At 49.5% G+C, this 22,002-nt stretch overlaps 1 protein-coding gene across 9 annotated transcripts in view; it reads right to left on the bottom strand.

Moving 5' to 3' along the window:
* LOC106613081 (RNA-binding protein Musashi homolog 2) overlaps nt 1-22,002 on the bottom strand; it is a 326,713-nt gene that overhangs the window by 30,574 nt on the left and 274,137 nt on the right. For 5 of the 9 annotated variants that reach the window (XM_045724688.1, XM_045724689.1, XM_045724690.1 and 2 more), the window contains exon 11: nt 3,757-3,876. In XM_045724688.1, coding sequence (XP_045580644.1) covers nt 3,757-3,876 — 120 coding nt within the window. The remainder of the gene's footprint in view (nt 1-3,756; nt 3,877-22,002) is intronic. The other 4 variants (XM_045724692.1, XM_045724691.1, XM_045724696.1 and 1 more) reach the window with 1 other exon arrangement.

The following is a 22,002-nucleotide window of genomic DNA, read 5'->3' as shown; positions in this document are numbered from 1 at the left end:
TGTATTCCAAGTCTTAAATACTATTGTTCTATGTGAGGGTTTTAATCTAGCAGCAGGACCCACTGACTAGCAGGTCCAACATCCCTACATCCCTACAGCACTGCTCCCACTATCTGATGAAATAATCTTTAATCTAGACCATATTGCCCTAGGGCACGTCAGGGAGAGGCTGGGTAGGCCTGGGGGACCCCTGGGGAGCTAAAAGAGGGCATCCTGTACTGCCAGGTGTGTGTTTGATGGATAATGTGTTAACATCTTCCTCAGGTTTCACTGCCTTGTCACCCTCTTCTTTTTTCAATTGTAATTCAAAACCCATGTCCATAGTTACAGTTGAAGTCGGAAGTTTACATACACTTAGGTTGGAGTCATTAAAACTCGTTTTTCAACCACTCCACAAATTTCTTGTTAACAAACTATAGTTTTGGCAAGTCGGTTAGGACATCTAGTTTGTGTAATTTTTCCAATAATTGTTAACAGACAGATTATTTCACTTATAATTCACTGTATCACAATTCCAGTGGAACAGAAGTTTACATACACTAAGTTGACTGTGCCTTTAAACAGCTTGGAAAATTCCAGAAAATTATGTCATAGCTTTAGAAGCTTCTGATAGGCTAATTGACATCATTTGAGTCAATTGGAGGTGTACCTGTGGATGTATTTCAAGGCCAACCTTCAAACTCCGTGCCTCTTTGCTTGACATCATGGGAAAATCAAAAGAAATCAGCCAAGACCTCAGAAAAAAAATTGCAGACCTCCACAAGTCTGGTTCATCCTTGGGAGCAATTTCCAAACGCCTGAAGGTACCACATTCATCTGTACAAACAATAGTACGCAAGTATAAACACCATGGGACCACGCGGCCGTCATACCGCTCAGGAAGGAGACGCGTTCTGTCTCCTAGAGATGAACGTACTTTGGTGCGAAAAATGCTAATCAATCCCAGAACAACAGCAAAGGACCTTTTGAAGATGCTGGAGGAAACTGGTACAAAAGTATATATATCCACAGTAAAACGAGTCCTATATCGACATAACCTGAAAGGCCGCTCAGCAAGGAAGAAGCCACTGCTCCAAAACCACCATAAAAAAGCCAGACTACGGTTTGCAACTGCACATGGGGACAAAGATCATACTTTTTGGAGAAATGTCCTCTGGTTGGATTAAGCAAAAATAGAACTGTTTGGCCATAATGACAATCGTTATGTTTGGAGGAAAAAGGGGGAGGCTTGCAAGCCGAAGAACACCATCCCAATTGTGAAGCACGGGGGTGGCAGCATCATTTTATGGGGGTGTTTTGCTGCAGGAGGGACTGGTGCACTTCACAAAATAGATGGCATCATGAGGTGGGACAATTATGTGGATATATTGAAGCAAAATCTCAAGATATCAGTCAGGAAGTTAAAGCTTGGTCGCAAATGGGTCTTCCAAATGGACATTGACCCCAAGCATACTTCCAAAGTTGTGGCAAAATGGCTTAAGGACAACAAAGTCAAGATATTGGAGTGGCCATCACAAAGCCCTGACCTCAATGACATAGAAAATATGTTGTCAGAACTGAAAAAGCGTGTGCGAGCAAGGAGGCCTACAAACCTGACTCAGTTACACCAGCTCTGTCAGGAGGAATGGGCCAAAATTCACATAATTTATTGTGGGAAGCTTGTGGAAGGCTACCCGAAACGTTTGACTCAAGTTAAACAATTTAAAGACAATGCTATCAAATACTAATTGAATGTATGTAAACTTCTGACCCACTGGGAATGTGATGAAATAAATAAAAGCTGAAATAAATCATTCTCTCTACTATTATTCTGACATTTCACATTCTTAAAATAAAGTGGTGATCCTAACTGACCTAAAACAGGGAATTTTTACTAGGACTAAATGTCAGGAATTGTGAAAAACTGAGTTTAAATGTATTTGGCTAAGGTGTATGTAAACTTCTGACTTCAACTGTAAGTATTGAATATTGCGATGGCTTATGTTTGAGATTAGGTCAAGTTATCTTTTGAGTAACTAAATCATCTGCATAACAGCCTAACATGATCTGAGAGAGTGTCCTTTGTAGCCTACTGTTGCTCTGGGAACAGAACCAGTTGCATTGAACAGATGTGCTTCGAGGACCTACATCTGCAAACATCTGCTGAATCACTTCAAAACATTCCAACACATGATTGTCTTGTTCTTGATGATGAGTGAGTTACAGTAACTGTGAGATGAGCACATAGAACCTGAGCCAATTGCAGAAGGGCTCAGCCAGGGGACAACATTAGAATGTAATTATTACTCTGAGAGCCATCCTTTAGCATCACACAAAAGCCAGTTAGCATGGTGGGTAAGCTACCCAGCTATATATCAAAACTCCATCTGCTCCTTCACTTCAGACTAGATCTATGCAGAGTGGAGTTTGTAAACTCATGTCTCTTGGTAATGAGTACTAGATGAAGTTGCAGAGAAAGGTCAAGTCTAAATGTCAGCAATATGGGCTCTGTGGGCCATGTTGGTCCCTTAGCCTTCCCCTCTGGTTCTCCCTGAGTGTGATACAGTGACAGAATCATCCAGGAGACAGTCAGTGGAAGAGCTGGAGCAACATACTGTACTGTAGCCAAGGGCTAGCTCTGTTACTGGCTCTCTGCCTCGCCCAGCTCAGCCCAGCTGTATTGCCTAGGCCAGCCCTGCACTAACTTGCATGGAGTAAAGTAGGATAAACCCAGTCTAGTCTAACCATAGCCTTTATACTTGCCCCTGTCGTCATCCCCCAGACTCACCTAGGACATAAGCCATCAAAGTATCTGCTTTTGATTTCTCATATTAGGTGTGTGTGTGCGGTGAGTGTGTGTTAGGCTGAACCTCCAACCCTAACTGTCAGAGTGCAGCCCAGCACCACACTGCTTCCAGGGGCCAGGCGTTCTGACAGCCAATTAGTGTCCGATCATTTTTCCTCGCAGCCAAAATGCCATCTGTCAATTCCTGCCCCGCCGCTTGTTTTTCTCCAGTGTTTATTTAGCTATATATTGCTGTGTCTGTGGACAAAGTCAGTGTGATTGATTAAGCTATCGTACAAGCCAATCAATGGCCAGGGAATAGAAAAAGTCAACGAGGGAGCCAATTTAAGCAGGACTCAGGAATCTGGACACTCATGATGCTGGCTTGGTTATTTAGAGGCTGGAAGGTCTTATAGGGGCAAGCCGTATCCTAACTTGAGATTTGTGTGGAAGTCAGATTTTTGAGTAAACTAATCGATATCAATAGGCACATCAGCACATGCTGATTTCAAGTTAGGAGCCTTCTCTGAAAGAGGTGTAGGAGTGATACGAGTGACAGACACATGAGAAATCAACATCCTGCTCCCTGGATCTGCAGTCACATATTGTACTGTGGAGGTACATCACAGTAGGTAGTATTCCTACCTATCAAACACAGAGCTGGCAGGTATAGTAGCTCTGTAACAAGGCAACTAAAGACTGCTACCCTGGTCCTATCCTCATCCTCTGTCTATTCTAGCCAGTGCAGAGGCAAGTGAGGAGAGAAGGGGAGTTTAGCATCCTCCTTCTATCCTCTCTTGTCTATTAAGAGTGTGTGTGTGTGTGTGTGTGTGTGTGTGTGTGTGTGTGTGTGTGTGTGTGTGTGTGTGTGTGTGTGTGTGTGTGTGTGTGTGTGTGTGTATACAGCAGGTGAGAGAGGAGTTATCGGCGGCCAGTGAGAACAGAGCATGGAGCGCAGCAGTAGCCACACAGAATACCGACAGAGCGTTTACCTGCCCCTGCGTTCTGCTGGTATGCCATGTAGCCACCTCTTCCACGGGCCCCCCTACCTGAGCCACGCACTGCCGCCACTGCCGCTGCTGCCACCGGTCCATACGCCGTCGCTGGGAAGCCTGGGGGACAGAGGGGGACAAGGCATCAGTGTGTGTGGGAGAGAGAGTGTGTGTGTGAGGGGTCGGATTGTGTGTGTGTGTGTGACTGTGTGTGTGTGTGTGTGTGTGTGTGGGGGGGGGTGAGAAAGAGTGAATGTTTTAATCTGTGTGTATGGGGAGGGGGTCGACTCGTGTGAGAGAGAGTGACTGAGTGTGTCTTAGTGTATGTATCTCTCCACATGCCCAGTAACTGGGATTAGTTTTGGATTAGCGAGTGACATCATTTTCTAACATGAGGAAAAAAACAAGTGAGGGAATCTTCTAGCTGGCAAGCTGGCGTATCAGGGGGAGGGACCAGTCTTCCAGATCCTCAAGAACGGGAAATAAAGGGTTAACTTGGAAACACAACAAACATCATGCACCATGAAGACCGATATGGAAATTTGCAACACGCTTGCACACTTTGTCGTCCACTTAAGTCATTTATCTCGTCGGCTCTGTGCAGAGGAAGGGAGGGAGGGAGGGAGAGAGAAAGCCGTAAAGTCGGGAGAGCGAATCAGCTGCAGTTGTCGGCCGGTGAGGTTTATGCTTTGGAACTCAATCAATCAGGAGGATAATTTGGTCTCCACAAAGCGTGACTGGATGTTGCAGCCCCGGCGGACTGCTGAGCCTGGGGAACGAGGGAGGAACAGTGGGATGGAGGGATGATTTGTGGAAGAGAGGCGACTCTGGGTAGGCTTGGGCAAGCCTCAGCCCCAGCCTCAGTCGACCTGTCATCCCTCTGCCGACCTGTTTTATCAGCGCTTTATGGTGTTATTATGGGTCTGGGCATCTGGGATTCATTGCTTAGTTCTGACTGCCCTTTGGGTGGAGGTTGGCTGGGGCAGGAGGACACAGGTTGAGGAGATTCCAGATAGAGGAGAGGAGAGAGGAGAAGAGAGAGGAAGAGAAGAGAGAGAGAGAGTGCGTGCATATTGAAACGTTCCTTTCTTTCAAGTGTTTCGCCATTGTTCCCAATATTCATAATACAATGAGGCTCAATTGTCTGTGGTTTGAAAGCACACAAGCCCTTTTCTGCTCTTCATTATCTCTTTCCCTGTCAATGATTTAACTTGCAAACAAATATAACAAAGAAGACGGTCTCCACAGCATTCTACAAAGATCTTTACATGCAGTATGCACTCAGTTAAACAATGCATAGGCCAGTCAATATAGGTAGACTTTGGACAATAGCCTTCTAATGTACATCTTTGTGGTTACCTATTCTTTCAACATACTCACACAAAGAAGAGGGAGTGGGAGTCAGGCAACTAATCAGCTGCTGTTTAGGCTTTGATAAGCAACAGCAACCAGTAAAGTGGTTCACTTTTGTCAAAAATACAGTTGTAGCCTTTGATAATAAAGTGATTGGGGAAGGGTTGTTGGTGAAGTTGGACATGGCTGAGAGATGGTGTGTGTGTGCGTGCGAACACGGACCAGCTCCCGAGAGTGTGTACTCGCCCATCGAGGGCCGGGATGTTCACTTTGACTGAATCTACAGTGTTCTAACATTAGAATTAAATATCATCCTCATAGAGGGAGACAATGAAAGACCCAGCGAGGAGGACGAGGACTCAGTCAGAGTGGTTAGTTATTATGATATAAATATAATTACAGACCATCTCTCTCACTAATTAAAACATATTTGGCTGCAGAGGGCTATTCATGGTAGAGGGCCCAGGCACAATGGAGCAGTGACATTGGCAGATGGTTGTCTTCAGATAGGAGGGACGGCATGTAATTCCACTTGTCTCTCTGTCTCTGCTTCTTTCTCTTCTCTCTTATTAAACAAAGCCAGTCCCCATCCTGTTCTATTAGGGCACTTCATAACCTCTGATTTGGTGCTAATATATAATCAACAAATTGGACTTTGGGACGAGATTAGGAACAAGTCTGAACAAAAGACTGAGTTGATTTGCAATATTGAGAGGGGACAAGGCCAGTGCGCGTATGATAGGACAGTGATCTGTCCGCAGGAGGAAGTTATTGAGCGACGTGGTGCCCTTGGTTTGAGGCAGGCCCACTCACTAGACCAGTCCAAAGAGGCCACCAGGAGAAAGGGCAGAGACAAGATAACGAAAAGGACGAGTGGAAGCGAGGTTCTAGGAAAGAGGACAATCAGAGAGCTGGTGGAGGTAAGTGGGCCTGAATGCTGTGCTCTGAGGGGCTGTGTTAAGGGTTGGTGGGGGTTAAGAGGAACACTGTGGTGTCCGGGATGAGGTGGTTCCCCTCCTGCAGGGACACTACATGGGTAGGGGCCTGGAGGTCAATGTGGAGGAGAACCATGCTGAGAGAGAGACTGGTTGGTAGATAAGGCCATGATGAACAGAAATATATCTCTCTCCCTCTTCCTTTCTCTCTCTCTCTCTGTGGCAGTGCAGTGGGGTAGGATTGGACAGGTACGCTTTTCACACTGTGTTCATACTGAGCTTGGATTCTCACAAGCATACAAATTATTTGCTATCTGCCCTCCAATCTCCTCAGACATCAAGTCAAACGTTTCACAACAAATGCCAAATATTTTACGAGACAAAAAAGTGTCAATCTGTGATTCTCCTTCACTGCCAACGATGCGTCACAGCACCCTGTAGCCCCTGTGTTCCAAAGTTAGTGTTCGATGGGAAAAGTTGTTGAGAGAGATAAGGTGTTGGGGATTAGCTGGGTTAATTAATAGATCTTAGGGCAGCTGTGGAGGTTCATTGTTTTGTATTCACAGACTGCAGAGGCGCCGCCCAGGAGAACCTCAGCGACATTAAATCAATTTCATGGCTCCATTATTACTGGAGAGAAAAAGCCAATATTTAGCTGGTAGTTTCTGCAGGTTTCTATATATTTAGCTGGTAGTTTCTGCAGGTTTCTATATATTTAGCTGGTAGTTTCTGCAGGTTTCTATATATTTAGCTGGTAGTTTCTGCAGGTTTCTATATATTTAGCTGGTAGTTTCTGCAGGTTTCTATATATTTAGCTGGTCGTTTCTGCAGGTTTCTATATATTTAGCTGGTAGTTTCTGCAGGTTTCTATATATTTAGCTGGTAGTTTCTGCAGGTTTCTATATATTTAGCTGGTAGTTTCTGCAGGTTTCTATATATTTAGCTGGTAGTTTCTGCAGGTTTCTATATATTTAGCTGGTAGTTTCTGCAGGTTTCTATATATTTATCTGGTAGTTTCTGCAGGTTTCTATATATTTATCTGGTAGTTTCTGCAGGTTTCTATATATTTAGCTGGTAGTTTCTGCAGGTTTCTATATATTTAGCTGGTAGTTTCTGCAGGTTTCTAAATATTTATCTGGTAGTTTCTGCAGGTTTCTATATACACTGCTCAAAAAAATAAAGGGAACACTTAAACAACACAATGTAACTCCAAGTCAATCACACTTCTGTGAAATCAAACTGTCCACTTAGGAAGTAACACTGATTGACAATAAATGTCACATGCTGTTGTGCAAATGGAATAGACAACAGGTGGAAATTATAGGCAATTAGCAAGACACCCCCAATAAAGGAGTGGTTCTGCAGGTGGGGACCACAGACCACTTCTCAGTTCCTATGCTTCCTGGCTGATGTTTTGGTCACTATTGAATGCTGGCGGTGCTTTCACTCTAGTGGTAGCATGAGACGGAGTCTACAACCCACACAAGTGGCTCAGGTAGTGCAGCTCATCCAGGATGGCACATCAATGTGAGCTGTGGCAAGAAGGTTTGCTGTGTCTGTCAGCGTAGTGTCCAGAGCATGGAGGCGCTACCAGGAGACAGGCCAGTACATCAGGAGACGTGGAGGAGGCCGTAGGAGGGCAACAACCCAGCAGCAGGACCGCTACCTCCGCCTTTGTGCAAGGAGGAGCAGGAGAAGCACTGCCAGAGCCCTGCAAAATGACCTCCAGCAGGCCACAAATGTGCATGTGTCTGCTCAAACGGTCAGAAACAGACTCCATGAGGGTGGTATGAGGGCCCGACGTCCACAGGTGGGGGTTGTGCTTACAGCCCAACACCGTGCAGGACGTTTGGCATTTGCCAGAGAACACCAAGATTGGCAAATTCGCCACTGGCGCCCTGTGCTCTTCACAGATGAAAGCAGGTTCACACTGAGCACGTGACAGACGTGACAGAGTCTGGAGACACCGTGGAGAATGTTCTGCTGCCTGCAACATCCTCCTGCATGACCGGTTTGGCGGTGGGTCAGTCATGGTGTGGGGTGGCATTTCTTTGGGGGGCCGCACAGCCCTCCATGTGCTCGCCAGAGGTAGCCTGACTGCCATTAGGTACCGAGATGAGATCCTCAGACCCCTTGTGAGACCATATGCTGGTGCGGTTGGCCCTTGGTTCCTCCTAATGCAAGACAATGCTAGACCTCATGTGGCTGGAGTGTGTCAGCAGTTCCTGCAAGAGGAAGGCATTGATGCTATGGACTGGCCCGCCCGTTCCCCAGACCTGAATCCAATTGAGCACATCTGGGACATCATGTCTCGCTCCATCCACCAACGCCACGTTGCACCACAGACTGTCCAGGAGTTGGCGGATGCTTTAGTTCAGGTCTAGGAGGAGATCCCTCAGGAGATCCTTCCGCCACCTCATCAGGAGCATGCCCAGGCATTGTAGGGAGGTCATACAGGCACGTGGAGGCCACACACACTACTGAGCCTCATTTTGACTTGTTTTAAGGACATTACATCAAAGTTGGATCAGCCTGTAGTGTGGTTTTCCACTTTAATTTTGAGTGTGACTCCAAATCCAGACCTCCATGGGTTGATAAATTGGATTTCTATTTATTATTTTTGTGTGTTTTTGTTGTCAGCACATTCAACTATGTAAAGAGAAAAGTATTTAATAAGATTATTTCTTTCATTCAGATCTAGGATGTGTTGTTTAAGTGTTCCCTTTATTTTTTTGAGCAGTATATTTAGCTGGTAGTTTCTGCAGGTTTCTTTAATATTTAGCTGGTAGTTTCTGCAGGTTTCTATATATTTAGCTGGTAGTTTCTGCAGGTTTCTATATATTTAGCTGGTAGTTTCTGCAGGTTTCTATATATTTAGCTGGTAGTTTCTGCAGGTTTCTATATATTTAGCTGGTAGTTTCTGCAGGTTTCTATATATTTAGCTGGTAGTTTCTGCAGGTTTCTACATATTTAGCTGGTAGTTTCTGCAGGTTTCTATATATTTATCTGGTAGTTTCTGCAGGTTTCTATATATTTAGCTGGTAGTTTCTGCAGGTTTCTATATATTTAGCTGGTAGTTTCTGCAGGTTTCTACATATTTAGCTGGTAGTTTCTGCAGGTTTCTAAATATTTATCTGGTAGTTTCTGCAGGTTTCTATATATTTAGCTGGTAGTTTCTGCAGGTTTCTATATATTTAGCTGGTAGTTTCTGCAGGTTTCTATATATTTAGCTGGTAGTTTCTGCAGGTTTCTAAATATTTAGCTGGTAGTTTCTGCAGGTTTCTATATATTTAGCTGGTAGTTTCTGCAAGTTTCTATATATTTAGCTGGTAGTTTCTGCAGGTTTCTAAATATTTAGCTGGTAGTTTCTGCAGGTTTCTATATATTTAGCTGGTAGTTTCTGCAGGTTTCTAAATATTTAGCTGGTAGTTTCTGCAGGTTTCTAGATATTTAGCTGGTAGTTTCTGCAGGTCTCTATATATTTAGCTGGTAGTTTCTGCAGGTTTCTAAATATTTAGCTGGTAGTTTCTGCAGGTTTCTATATATTTAGCTGGTAGTTTCTGCAGGTTTCTATATATTTAGCTGGTAGTTTCTGCAGGTTTCTATATATTTAGCTGGTAGTTTCTGCAGGTTTCTAAATATTTAGCTGGTAGTTTCTGCAGGTTTCTATATATTTAGCTGGTAGTTTCTGCAGGTTTCTATATATTTAGCTGGTAGTTTCTGCAGGTTTCTATATATTTAGCTGGTAGTTTCTGCAGGTTTCTAAATATTTAGCTGGTAGTTTCTGCAGGTTTCTATATATTTAGCTGGTAGTTTCTGCAGGTTTCTATATATTTAGCTGGTAGTTTCTGCAGGTTTCTATATATTTAGCTGGTAGTTTCTGCAGGTTTCTAAATATTTAGCTGGTAGTTTCTGCAGGTTTCTATATATTTAGCTGGTAGTTTCTGCAGGTTTCTATATATTTAGCTGGTAGTTTCTGCAGGTTTCTATATATTTAGCTGGTAGTTTCTGCAGGTTTCTATATATTTAGCTGGTAGTTTCTGCAGGTTTCTATATATTTAGCTGGTAGTTTCTGCAGGTTTCTATATATTTAGCTGGTAGTTTCTGCAGGTTTCTATATATTTAGCTGGTAGTTTCTACAGGTTTCTATATATTTAGCTGGTAGTTTCTGCAGGGAACAAAGCCATCATTTGGGTTGACGCCGAGAGGACCAGACCTATACGGTCTGTGCTGCCTTGTTTACCCGTGTCTCTACTCTGCTACCTATCCTCCTCTTTGACTAGCACTCCTAAATCTCCTTGTTGCATTTGTCTCTTTGCCTACTACTCTGCCTGTTTCTCCTATGTCTATACCAACCCTCTCTCTCTTCTCCAGTCCTCTCGCTCTCTCTCTTCTCCAGTCCTCTCTCTCTCTCTCTTCTCTGTTCTCTCTCTCTCTCCTCTCTGTCCTCTCTCTCTCTTCTCCGTCCTCTCTCTCTCTCTCTCTCGCTCTTCTCCAGTCCTCTCTCTCTCTCTTCTCTAGTTCTTCTCCAGTCCTCTCTCTCTCTTCTCTAGTCCTCTCTCTCTTCTCCAGTCCTCTCTCTTCTCCAGTCCTCTCTCTCTCTCTCTCTTCTCCGTCCTCTCTCTCTCTTCTCCGTCCTCTCTCTCTCTTCTCCGTCCTCTCTCTCTCTCTCCTCTAGTCCTCTCTCTCTCTCTTCTCCAGTCCTCCCTCTCTCTCTCCTCCGTTCGCTCTCTCTCTCTCTTCTCCAGTCCTCTCTCTCTCTCTCTCTCTCTCTCTCTCTTCTCTTTCCGTCCTCTCTCTCTCTCTCTCTCTCTCTTCTCCGTCCTCTCTCTCTCTCTTCTCTAGTCCTCTCTCTCTCTCTCTTCTCCGTCCTCTCTCTCTCTCTCTTCTCTGTCCTCTCTCTTCTGTCCTCTCTCTCTTCTCTGTCCTCTCTCTCTCTCTCTCTCTTCTGTCCTCTCTCTCTCTCTCTTCTCCGTTTTCTCTCTCTCTCTTCTCCACCCTCTCTCTCTCCTCTCTAGTCCCCTCTCTCTCTCTCTCTAGTCCTCTCTCTCTCTTCTCTGTCCTCTCTCTCTCCTCCGTCCTCTCTCTCTCTCCTCCGTCCTCTCTCTCTCTCTCCTCCGTCCTCTCTCTCTCTCTCCTCCGTCCTCTCTCTCTCTCTCTCTCCTCCGTCCTCTCTCACTCTCACACACACACACACACACACACACACACACACACACACACACACACACACACACACACACACACACACACACACACACACACAGAGGGAGGTGGTGCTCCTGCAGCCCAAATGAGAATGAATGGCGCTGCACTGCAGAGACCTCTGCTACATTGCTCATTGAGTCTTGTGCACACAGGAAGTATGAGCTTATTCTTCCTGATGACTAAAACCACACCAGGGCTGTGAGGGAGAAAGGCCAGACAATTGTGATTTAGAATCTATTTTAAACTATGACAGCATGGCAGTTCTCTGGGACAAGGTATTCTGGGACATCATCCGCAGGCTGAGCTATGTTCCAATGGTTGTTAACGGGCTAAGTAACAGTAACAGCTGTCTAGCCATAGCATATAGCAGTCTATGAGGAGGGGACCTGGGGGACATGCTGAGAACAGGGCCAGATTTACAAACGGGCATGCTATGTGCTATGGCCAGACATACCCTCTCCTCCTCACTAACTCTGTCTCCTATTCTCACCCCAACAGCCCTTACCCTCGCCTTCTCACTAACTCTGTCTCCTTTCATCACCCCAACAGCCCTTACCCTCTCCTCCTCACTCTCTGTCTCCTATTCTCACCCCAACAGCCCTTACCCTCTCCTCCTCACTCTCTCTGTCTCCTTTCATCACCCCAACAGCCCTTACCCTCTCCTCCTCACTCTCTCTGTATCCTTTCCTCACCCCAACAGCCCTTACCCTCTCCTCCTCACTCTCTCTGTCTCCTTTCATCACCCCAACAGCCCTTACCCTCTCCTCCTCACTCTCTCTGTCTCCTTTCCTCACCCCAACAGCCCTTACCCTCTCCTCCTCACTCTCTCTGTCTCCTTTCATCACCCCAACAGCCCTTACCCTCTCCTCCTCACTCTCTCTGTCTCCTTTCCTCACCCCAACAGCCCTTACCCTCTCCTCCTCACTCTCTCTGTCTCCTTTCATCACCCCAACAGCCCTTACCCTCTCCTCCTCACTCTCTCTGTCTCCTTTCCTCACCCCAACAGCCCTTACCCTCTCCTCCTCACTCTCTCTGTCTCCTTTCATCACCCCAACAGCCCTTACCCTCTCCTCCTCACTCTCTTTGTCTCCTTTCATCACCCCAACAGCCCTTACCCTCTCCTCCTCACTCTCTGCCTCCTATTCTAGCCCCAACAGCCCGTACCCTCTCCTCCTCACTCTCTCTGTCTCCTTTCCTTACCCCAACAGCCCTTACCCTCTCCTCCTCACTCTCTCTGTCTCCTTTCCTCACCTCAACAGCCCTTACCCTCTCCTCCTCACTCTCTCTGTCTCTGTCTCCTTTCCTCATCCCAACAGCCCTTAACCTCTCCTCCTCACTCTCTCTGTCTCCTTTCCTCACCCCAACAGCCATTACCCTCTCCTCCTCACTCTCTCTGTCTCTGTATCCTTTCCTCACCTCAACAGCCCTTACCCTCTCCTCCTCACTCTCTCTGTCTCCTTTCATCACCCCAACAGCCCGTACCCTCTCCTCCTCACTCTCTCTGTCTCCTTTCCTTACCCCAACAGCCCTTACCCTCTCCTCCTCACTCTCTCTGTCTCCTTTCATCACCCCAACAGCCCTTACCCTCTCCTCCTCATTCTCTCTGTCTCCTTTCATCACCCCAACAGTCCTTACCCTCTCCTCCTCACTCTCTCTGTCTCCTTTCATCACCCCAACAGCACTTACCCTCACCTCCTCACTCTCTCTGTCTCCTTTCATCACCCCAACAGCCCTTACCCTCTCCTCCTCACTCTCTTTGTCTCCTTTCCTTACCCCAACAGCCCTTACCCTCTCCTCCTCACTCTCTCTGTCTCTGTCTCCTTTCCTCACCCCAACAGCCCTTACCCTCTCCTCCTCACAGTCTCTTTCATCACCCCAACAGCCCTTACCCTCTCCTCCTCACTCTCTCTGTCTCTGTCATCACCCCAACAGCCCTTACCCTCTCCTCCTCACTCTCTCTGTCTCCTTTCATCACCCCAACAGCCCTTACCCTCTCCTCCTCACTCTCTCTGTCTCTGTCTCCTTTCATCACCCCAACAGTCCTTACCCTCTCCTCCTCACTCTCTCTGTCTCCTTTCATCACCCCAACAGCACTTACCCTCTCCTCCTCACTCTCTCTGTCTCCTTTCATCACCCCAACAGCCCTTACCCTCTCCTCCTCACTCTCTCTGTCTCCTTTCATCACCCCAACAGCCCTTACCCTCTCCTCCTCACTCTCTGTCTCCTATTCTCACCCCAACAGCCCTTACCCTCTCCTCCTCACTCTCTCTGTCTCCTTTCATCACCCCAACAGCCCTTACCCTCTCCTCCTCACTCTCTCTGGCTCCTTTCCTTACCCCAACAGCCCTTACCCTCTCCTCCTCACTCTCTGTCTCTGTCTCCTTTCCTCATCCCAACAGCCCTTACCCTCTCCTAATCACTCTCTCTGTCTCCTTTCCTCACCCCAACAGCCCTTACCCTCTCCTCCTCACTCTCTCTGTCTCCTTTCATCACCCCAACAGCCCTTACCCTCTCCTCCTCATTCTCTCTGTCTCCTTTCATCACCCCAACAGTCCTTACCCTCTCCTCCTCACTCTCTCTGTCTCCTTTCATCACCCCAACAGCCCTTACCCTCTCCTCCTCACTCTCTCTGTCTCCTTTCATCACCCCAACAGCCCTTACCCTCTCCTCCTCACTCTCTTTGTCTCCTTTCCTTACCCCAACAGCCCTTACCCTCTCCTCCTCACTCTCTCTGTCTCCTTTCATCACCCCAACAGCCCTTACCCTCTCCTCCTCATTCTCTCTGTCTCCTTTCATCACCCCAACAGTCCTTACCCTCTCCTCCTCACTCTCTCTGTCTCCTTTCATCACCCCAACAGCCCTTACCCTCTCCTTCTCACTCTCTCTGTCTCCTTTCATCACCCCAACAGCCCTTACCCTCTCCTCCTCACTCTCTCTGTCTCCTTTCATCACCCCAACAGCCCTTACCCTCTCCTCCTCACTCTCTCTGTCTCCTTTCATCACCCCAACAGCCCTTACCCTCTCCTCCTCACTCTCTTTGTCTCCTTTCCTTACCCCAACAGCCCTTACCCTCTCCTCCTCACTCTCTCTGTCTCCTTTCCTCACCCCAACAGCCCTTACCCTCTCCTCCTCACAGTCTCTTTCATCACCCCAACAGCCCTTACCCTCTCCTCCTCACTCTCTCTGTCTCTGTCTCCTTTCATCACCCCAACAGCCCTTACCCTGTCCTCCTCACTCTCTCTGTCTCCTTTCATCACCCCAACAGCCCTTACCCTCTCCTCCTCACTCTCTCTGTCTCCTTTCCTCACCCCAACAGCCCTTACCCTCTCCTCCTCACTCTCTCTGTCTCCTTTCATCACCCCAACAGCCCTTACCCTCTCCTCCTCACTCTCTCTGTCTCCTTTCATCACCCCAACAGCCCTTACCCTCTCCTCCTCACTCTCTCTGCCTCCTTTCCTTACCCCAACAGCCCTTACCCTCTCCTCCTCACTCTCTCTGTCTCCTTTCATCACCCCAACAGCCCTTACCCTCTCCTCCTCACTCTCTCTGGCTCCTTTCCTTACCCCAACAGCCCTTACCCTCTCCTCCTCACTCTCCCAGTCTCTGTCTCCTTTCCTCATCCCAACAACCCTTAACCTCTCCTCCTCACTCTCTCTGTCTCCTTTCCTCACCCCAACAGCCCTTACCCTCTCCTCCTCACTGTCTTTGTCGCTGTCTCCTTTCCTCACCTCAACAGCCCTTACCCTCTCCTCCTCACTCTCTCTGTCTCCTTTCATCACCCCAACAGCCCTTACCCTCTCCTCCTCATTCTCTCTGTCTCCTTTCATCACCCCAACAGTCCTTACCCTCTCCTCCTCACTCTCTCTGTCTCCTTTCATCACCCCAACAGCCCTTACCCTCTCCTCCTCACTCTCTCTGTCTCCTTTCATCACCCCAACAGCCCTTACCCTCTCCTCCTCACTCTCTTTGTCTCCTTTCCTTACCCCAACAGCCCTTACCCTCTCCTCCTCACTCTCTCTGTCTCCTTTCATCACCCCAACAGCCCTTACCCTCTCCTCCTCATTCTCTCTGTCTCCTTTCATCACCCCAACAGTCCTTACCCTCTCCTCCTCACTCTCTCTGTCTCCTTTCATCACCCCAACAGCCCTTACCCTCTCCTTCTCACTCTCTCTGCCTCCTTTCATCACCCCAACAGCCCTTACCCTCTCCTGCTCACTCTCTCTGTCTCCTTTCATCACCCCAACAGCCCTTACCCTCTCCTCCTCACTCTCTCTGTCTCCTTTCATCACCCCAACAGCCCTTACCCTCTCCTCCTCACTCTCTCTGTCTCCTTTCCTTACCCCAACAGCCCTTACCCTCTCCTCCTCACTCTCTCTGTCTCGTCCTTTCCTCACCCCAACAGCCCTTACCCTCTCCTCCTCCTCTCCTGTCTCCTTTCATCACCCCAACAGCCCTTACCCTCTCCTCCTCACTCTCTTTGTCTCCTTTCATTACCCCAACAGCCCTTACCCTCTCCTCCTCACTCTCTCTGTCTCTGTCTCCTTTCCTCACCCCAACAGCCCTTACCCTCTCCTCCTCACTCTCTCTGTCTCTTTCCTCACCCCAACAGCCCTTACCCTCTCCTCCTCACTCTCTCTGTCTCTCCTTTCATCACCCCAACAGCCCTTACCCTCTCCTCCTCACTCTCTCTGTCTCCTTTCATCACCCCAACAGCCCTTACCCTCTCCTCCTCACTCTCTCTGTTTCCTTTCCTCACCCCAACAGCCCTTACCCTCTCCTCCTCACTCTCTCTGTCTCCTTTCATCACCCCAACAGCCCTTACCCTCTCCTCCTCACTCTCTCTGTCTCCTTTCATCACCCCAACAGCCCTTACCCTCTCCTCCTCACTCTCTCTGTCTCCTTTCCTTACCCCAACAGCCCTTACCCTCTCCTCCTCACTCTCTCTGCCTCCTTTCCTTACCCCAACAGCCCTTACCCTCTCCTCCTCACTCTCTCTGTCTCCTTTCCTTACCCCAACAGCCCTTACCCTCTCCTCCTCACTCTCTCTGTCTCCTTTCCTTACCCCAACAGCCCTTACCCTCTCCTCCTCACTCTCTCAGTCTCTGTCTCCTTTCCTCATCCCAACAGCCCTTAACCTCTCCTCCTCACTCTCTCTGTCTCCTTTCCTCACCCCAACAGCCCTTACCCTCTCCTCCTCACTCTCTTTGTCTCTGTCTCCTTTCCTCACCTCAACAGCCCTTACCCTCTCCTCCTCACTCTCTCTGTCTCCTTTCCTCACCCAAACAGCCCTTACCCTCTCCTCCTCACTCTCTCTGTCTCTGTATCCTTTCCTCACCTCAACAGCCCTTACCCTCTCCTCCTCACTCTCTCTGTCTCCTTTCCTCACCCCAACATCCCTTACCCTCTCCTCCTCACTCTCTCTGTCTCCTTTCCTCACCCCAACAGCCCTTACCCTCTCCTCCTCATTCTCTCTGTCTCCTTTCATCACCCCAACAGCCCTTACCCTCTCCTCCTCACTCTCTCTGTCTCCTTTCATCACCCCAACAGCCCTTACCCTCTCCTCCTCACTCTCTTTGTCTCCTTTCCTTACCCCAACAGCCCTTACCCTCTCCTCCTCACTCTCTCTGTCTCTGTCACCTTTCCTCACCCCAACAGCCCTTACCCTCTCCTCCTCACAGTCTCTTTCATCACCCCAACAGCCCTTACCCTCTCCTCCTCACTCTCTCTGTCTCTGTCTCCTTTCATCACCACAACAGCCCTTACCCTGTCCTCCTCACTCTCTCTGTCTCCTTTCATCACCCCAACAGCCCTTACCCTCTCCTCCTCACTCTCTCTGTCTCCTTTCCTCACCCCAACAGCCCTTACCCTCTCCTCCTCACTCTCTCTGTCTCCTTTCATCACCCCAACAGCCCTTACCTCTCTCCTCACTCTCTCTGTCTCCTTTCATCACCCCAACAGCCCTTACCCTCTCCTCCTCACTCTCTCTGTCTCCTTTCATCACCCCAACAGCCCTTACCCTCTCCTCCTCACTCTCTGTCTCCTATTCTCACCCCAACAGCCCTTACCCTCTCCTCCTCACTCTCTCTGTCTCCTTTCATCACCCCAACAGCCCTTACCCTCTCCTCCTCACTCTCTCTATCTCCTTTCATCACCCCAACAGCCCTTACCCTCTCCTCCTCACTCTCTTTGTCTCCTTTCCTTACCCCAACAGCCCTTACCCTCTCCTCCTCACTCTCTCTGTCTCTGTCTCCTTTCCTCACCCCAACAGCCCTTACCCTCTCCTCCTCACACTCTCTTTTCATCACCCCAACAGCCCTTACCCTCTCCTCCTCACTCTCTCTGTCTCTGTCACCTCACCCCAACAGCCCTTACCCTGTCCTCCTCACTCTCTCTGTCTCCTTTCCTCACCCCAACAGCCCTTACCCTCTCCTCCTCACTCTCTTTCTCTGTCTCCTTTCCTCACCTCAACAGCCCTTACCCTCTCCTCCTCACTCTCTCTGTCTCCTTTCATCACCCCAACAGCCCTTACCCTCTCCTCCTCACTCTCTCTGTCTCCTTTCATCACCCCAACAGCCCTTACCCTCTCCTCCTCACTCTCTCTGTCTCCTTTCATCACCCCAACAGCCCTTACCCTCTCCTCCTCACTCTCTATGCCTCCTTTCCTCACCCCAACAGCCCTTACCCTCTCCTCCTCACACTCTCTGTCTCCTTTCCTCACCCCAACAGCCCTTACCCTCTCCTCCTCACTCTCTCTGTCTCTGTCTCCTTTCATCACCCCAACAGCCCTTACCCTGTCCTCCTCACTCTCTCTGTCTCCTTTCATCACCCCAACAGCCCTTACCCTCTCCTCCTCACTCTCTCTGTCTCCTTTCATCACCCCGACAGCCCTTAACCTCTCCTCCTCACTCTCTCTGTCTCCTTTCCTCACCCCAACAGCCCTTACCCTCTCCTCCTCACTCTCTCTGTCTCCTTTCATCACCCCAACAGCCCTTACCCTCTCCTCCTCACTCTCTTTGTCTCCTTTCCTTACCCCAACAGCCCTTACCCTCTCCTCCTCACTCTCTCTGTCTCTGTCTCCTTTCCTCACCCCAACAGCCCTTACCCTCTCCTCCTCACTCTCTGTCTCCTTTCATCACCCCAACAGCCCTTACCCTCTCCTCCTCACTCTCTCTGTCTCTTTCATCACCCCAACAGCCCTTACCCTCTCCTCCTCACTCTCTCTGTCTCCTTTCATCACCCCAACAGCCCTTACCCTCTCCTCCTCACTCTCTCTGTCTCCTTTCCTCACCCCAACAGCCCTTACCCTCTCCTCCTCACTCTCTCTGTCTCCTTTCATCACCCCAACAGCCCTTACCCTCTCCTCCTCACTCTCTCTGTCTCCTTTCATCACCCCAACAGCCCTTACCCTCTCCTCCTCACTCTCTCTGTCTCCTTTCATCACCCCAACAGCCCTTACCCTCTCCTCCTCACTCTCTGTCTCCTATTCTCACCCCAACAGCCCTTACCCTCTCCTCCTCACTCTCTCTGTCTCCTTTCATCACCCCAACAGCCCTTACCCTCTCCTCCTCACTCTCCCTGTCTCCTTTCCTTACCCCAACAGCCCTTACCCTCTCCTCCTCACTCTCTCTGTCTCCTTTCCTTACCCCAACAGCCCTTACCCTCTCCTCCTCACTCTCTGTCTCCTTTCATCACCCCAACAGCCCTTACCCTCTCCTCCTCACTCTCTCTGTCTCCTTTCATCACCCCAACAGCCCTTACCCTCTCCTCCTCACTCTCTCTGTCTCCTTTCATCACCCCAACAGCCCTTACCCTCTCCTCCTCACTCTCTCTGTCTCCTTTCATCACCCCAACAGCCCTTACCCTCTCCTCCTCATTCTCTCTGTCTCCTTTCATCACCCCAACAGCCCTTACCCTCTCCTCCTCACTCTCTCTGTCTCCTTTCATCACCCCAACAGCCCTTACCCTCTCCTCCTCACTCTCTCTGTCTCCTTTCATCACCCCAACAGCCCTTACCCTCTCCTCCTTACTCTCTCTGTCTCCTTTCATCACCCCAACAGCCCTTACCCTCTCCTCCTCACTCTCTCTGTCTCCTTTCATCACCCCAACAGCCCTTACCCTCTCCTCCTTACTCTCTCTGTCTCCTTTCATCACCCCAACAGCCCTTACCCTCTCCTCCTCACTCTCTCTGTCTCCTTTCCTCACCCAAACAGCCCTTACCCTCTCCTCCTCACTCTCTCTGTCTCTTATCCTTTCCTCACCCCAACAGCCCTTACCCTCTCCTCCTTACTCTCTCTGTCTCCTTTCCTCACCCCAACATCCCTTACCCTCTCCTCCTCACTCTCTCTGTCTCCTTTCCTCACCCCAACAGCCCTTACCCTCTCCTCCTCACTCTCTCTGTCTCCTTTCATCACCCCAACAGCCCTTACCCTCTCCTCCTCACTCTCTCTGTCTCCTTTCATCACCCCAACAGCCCTTACCCTCTCCTCCTCACTCTCTCTGTCTCCTTTCCTCACCCCAACAGCCCTTACCCTCTCCTCCTCACTCTCTCTGTCTCTGTCACCTTTCCTCACCCCAACAGCCCCTTACCCTCTCCTCCTCACTTGTCTCTTTCATCACCCCAACAGCCCTTACCCTCTCCTCCTCACTCTCTCTGTCTCTGTCTCCTTTCATCACCACAACAGCCCTTACCCTGTCCTCCTCACTCTCTCTGTCTCCTTTCATCACCCCAACAGCCCTTACCCTCTCCTCCTCACTCTCTCTGTCTCCTTTCCTCACCCCAACAGCCCTTACCCTCTCCTCCTCACTCTCTCTGTCTCCTTTCATCACCCCAACAGCCCTTACCTCCTCCTCACTCTCTCTGTCTCCTTTCATCACCCCAACAGCCCTTACCCTCTCCTCCTCACTCTCTCTGTCTCCTTTCATCACCCCAACAGCCCTTACCCTCTCCTCCTCACTCTCTCTGTCTCCTATTCTCACCCCAACAGCCCTTACCCTCTCCTCCTCACTCTCTCTGTCTCCTTTCATCACCCCAACAGCCCTTACCCTCTCCTCCTCACTCTCTCTGTCTCCTTTCATCACCCCAACAGCCCTTACCCTCTCCTCCTCACTCTCTTTGTCTCCTTTCCTTACCCCAACAGCCCTTACCCTCTCCTCCTCACTCTCTCTGTCTCTGTCTCCTTTCCTCACCCCAACAGCCCTTACCCTCTCCTCCTCACAGTCTCTTTCATCACCCCAACAGCCCTTACCCTCTCCTCCTCACTCTCTCTGTCTCTGTCATCACCCCAACAGCCCTTACCCTGTCCTCCTCACTCTCTCTGTCTCCTTTCATCACCCCAACAGCCCTTACCCTCTCCTCCTCACTCTCTCTGTCTCCTTTCCTCACCCCAACAGCCCTTACCCTCTCCTCCTCACTCTCTCTGTCTCCTTTCATCACCCCAACAGCCCTTACCCTCTCCTCCTCACTCTCTCTGTCTCCTTTCATCACCCCAACAGCCCTTACCCTCTCCTCCTCACTCTCTCTGTCTCCTTTCATCACCCCAACAGCCCTTACCCTCTCCTCCTCACTCTCTATGCCTCCTTTCCTCACCCCAACAGCCCTTACCCTCTCCTCCTCACACTCTCTGTCTCCTTTCCTCACCCCAACAGCCCTTACCCTCTCCTCCTCACTCTCTCTGTCTCTGTCTCCTTTCATCACCCCAACAGCCCTTACCCTCTCCTCCTCACTCTCTCTGTCTCCTTTCATCACCCCAACAGCCCTTACCCTCTCCTCCTCACTCTCTCTGTCTCCTTTCATCACCCAGACAGCCCTTAACTCTCCTCCTCCTCTTTGTCTCCTTTCTCACCCCAACAGCCCTTACCCTCTCCTCCTCACTCTCTCTGTCTCCTTTCATCACCCCAACAGCCCTTACCCTCTCCTCCTCACTCTCTTTGTCTCCTTTCCTTACCCCAACAGCCCTTACCCTCTCCTCCTCACTCTCTCTGTCTCTGTCTCCTTTCCTCACCCCAACAGCCCTTACCCTCTCCTCCTCACAGTCTCTTTCATCACCCCAACAGCCCTTACCCTCTCCTCCTCACTCTCTCTGTCTCTGTCATCACCCCAACAGCCCCTTACCCTGTCCTCCTCACTCTCTCTGTCTCCTTTCATCACCCCAACAGCCCTTACCCTCTCCTCCTCACTCTCTCTGTCTCCTTTCCTCACCCCAACAGCCCTTACCCTCTCCTCCTCACTCTCTCTGTCTCCTTTCATCACCCCAACAGCCCTTACCCTCTCCTCCTCACTCTCTCTGTCTCCTTTCATCACCCCAACAGCCCTTACCCTCTCCTCCTCACTCTCTCTGTCTCCTTTCATCACCCCAACAGCCCTTACCCTCTCCTCCTCACTCTCTGTCTCCTATTCTCACCCCAACAGCCCTTACCCTCTCCTCCTCACTCTCTCTGTCTCCTTTCATCACCCCAACAGCCCTTACCCTCTCCTCCTCACTCTCCCTGTCTCCTTTCCTTACCCCAACAGCCCTTACCCTCTCCTCCTCACTCTCTCTGTCTCCTTTCCTTACCCCAACAGCCCTTACCCTCTCCTCCTCACTCTCTGTCTCCTTTCATCACCCCAACAGCCCTTACCCTCTCCTCCTCACTCTCTCTGTCTCCTTTCATCACCCCAACAGCCCTTACCCTCTCCTCCTCACTCTCTCTGTCTCCTTTCATCACCCCAACAGCCCTTACCCTCTCCTCCTCACTCTCTCTGTCTCCTTTC

Source organism: Salmo salar, chromosome ssa09, assembly GCF_905237065.1.
Source record: "Salmo salar chromosome ssa09, Ssal_v3.1, whole genome shotgun sequence".
NCBI lineage: Eukaryota > Metazoa > Chordata > Actinopteri > Salmoniformes > Salmonidae > Salmo > Salmo salar.
Note: the sequence above shows the minus strand (reverse complement) of the source record. Positions and strands in the feature narration are given on the sequence as shown.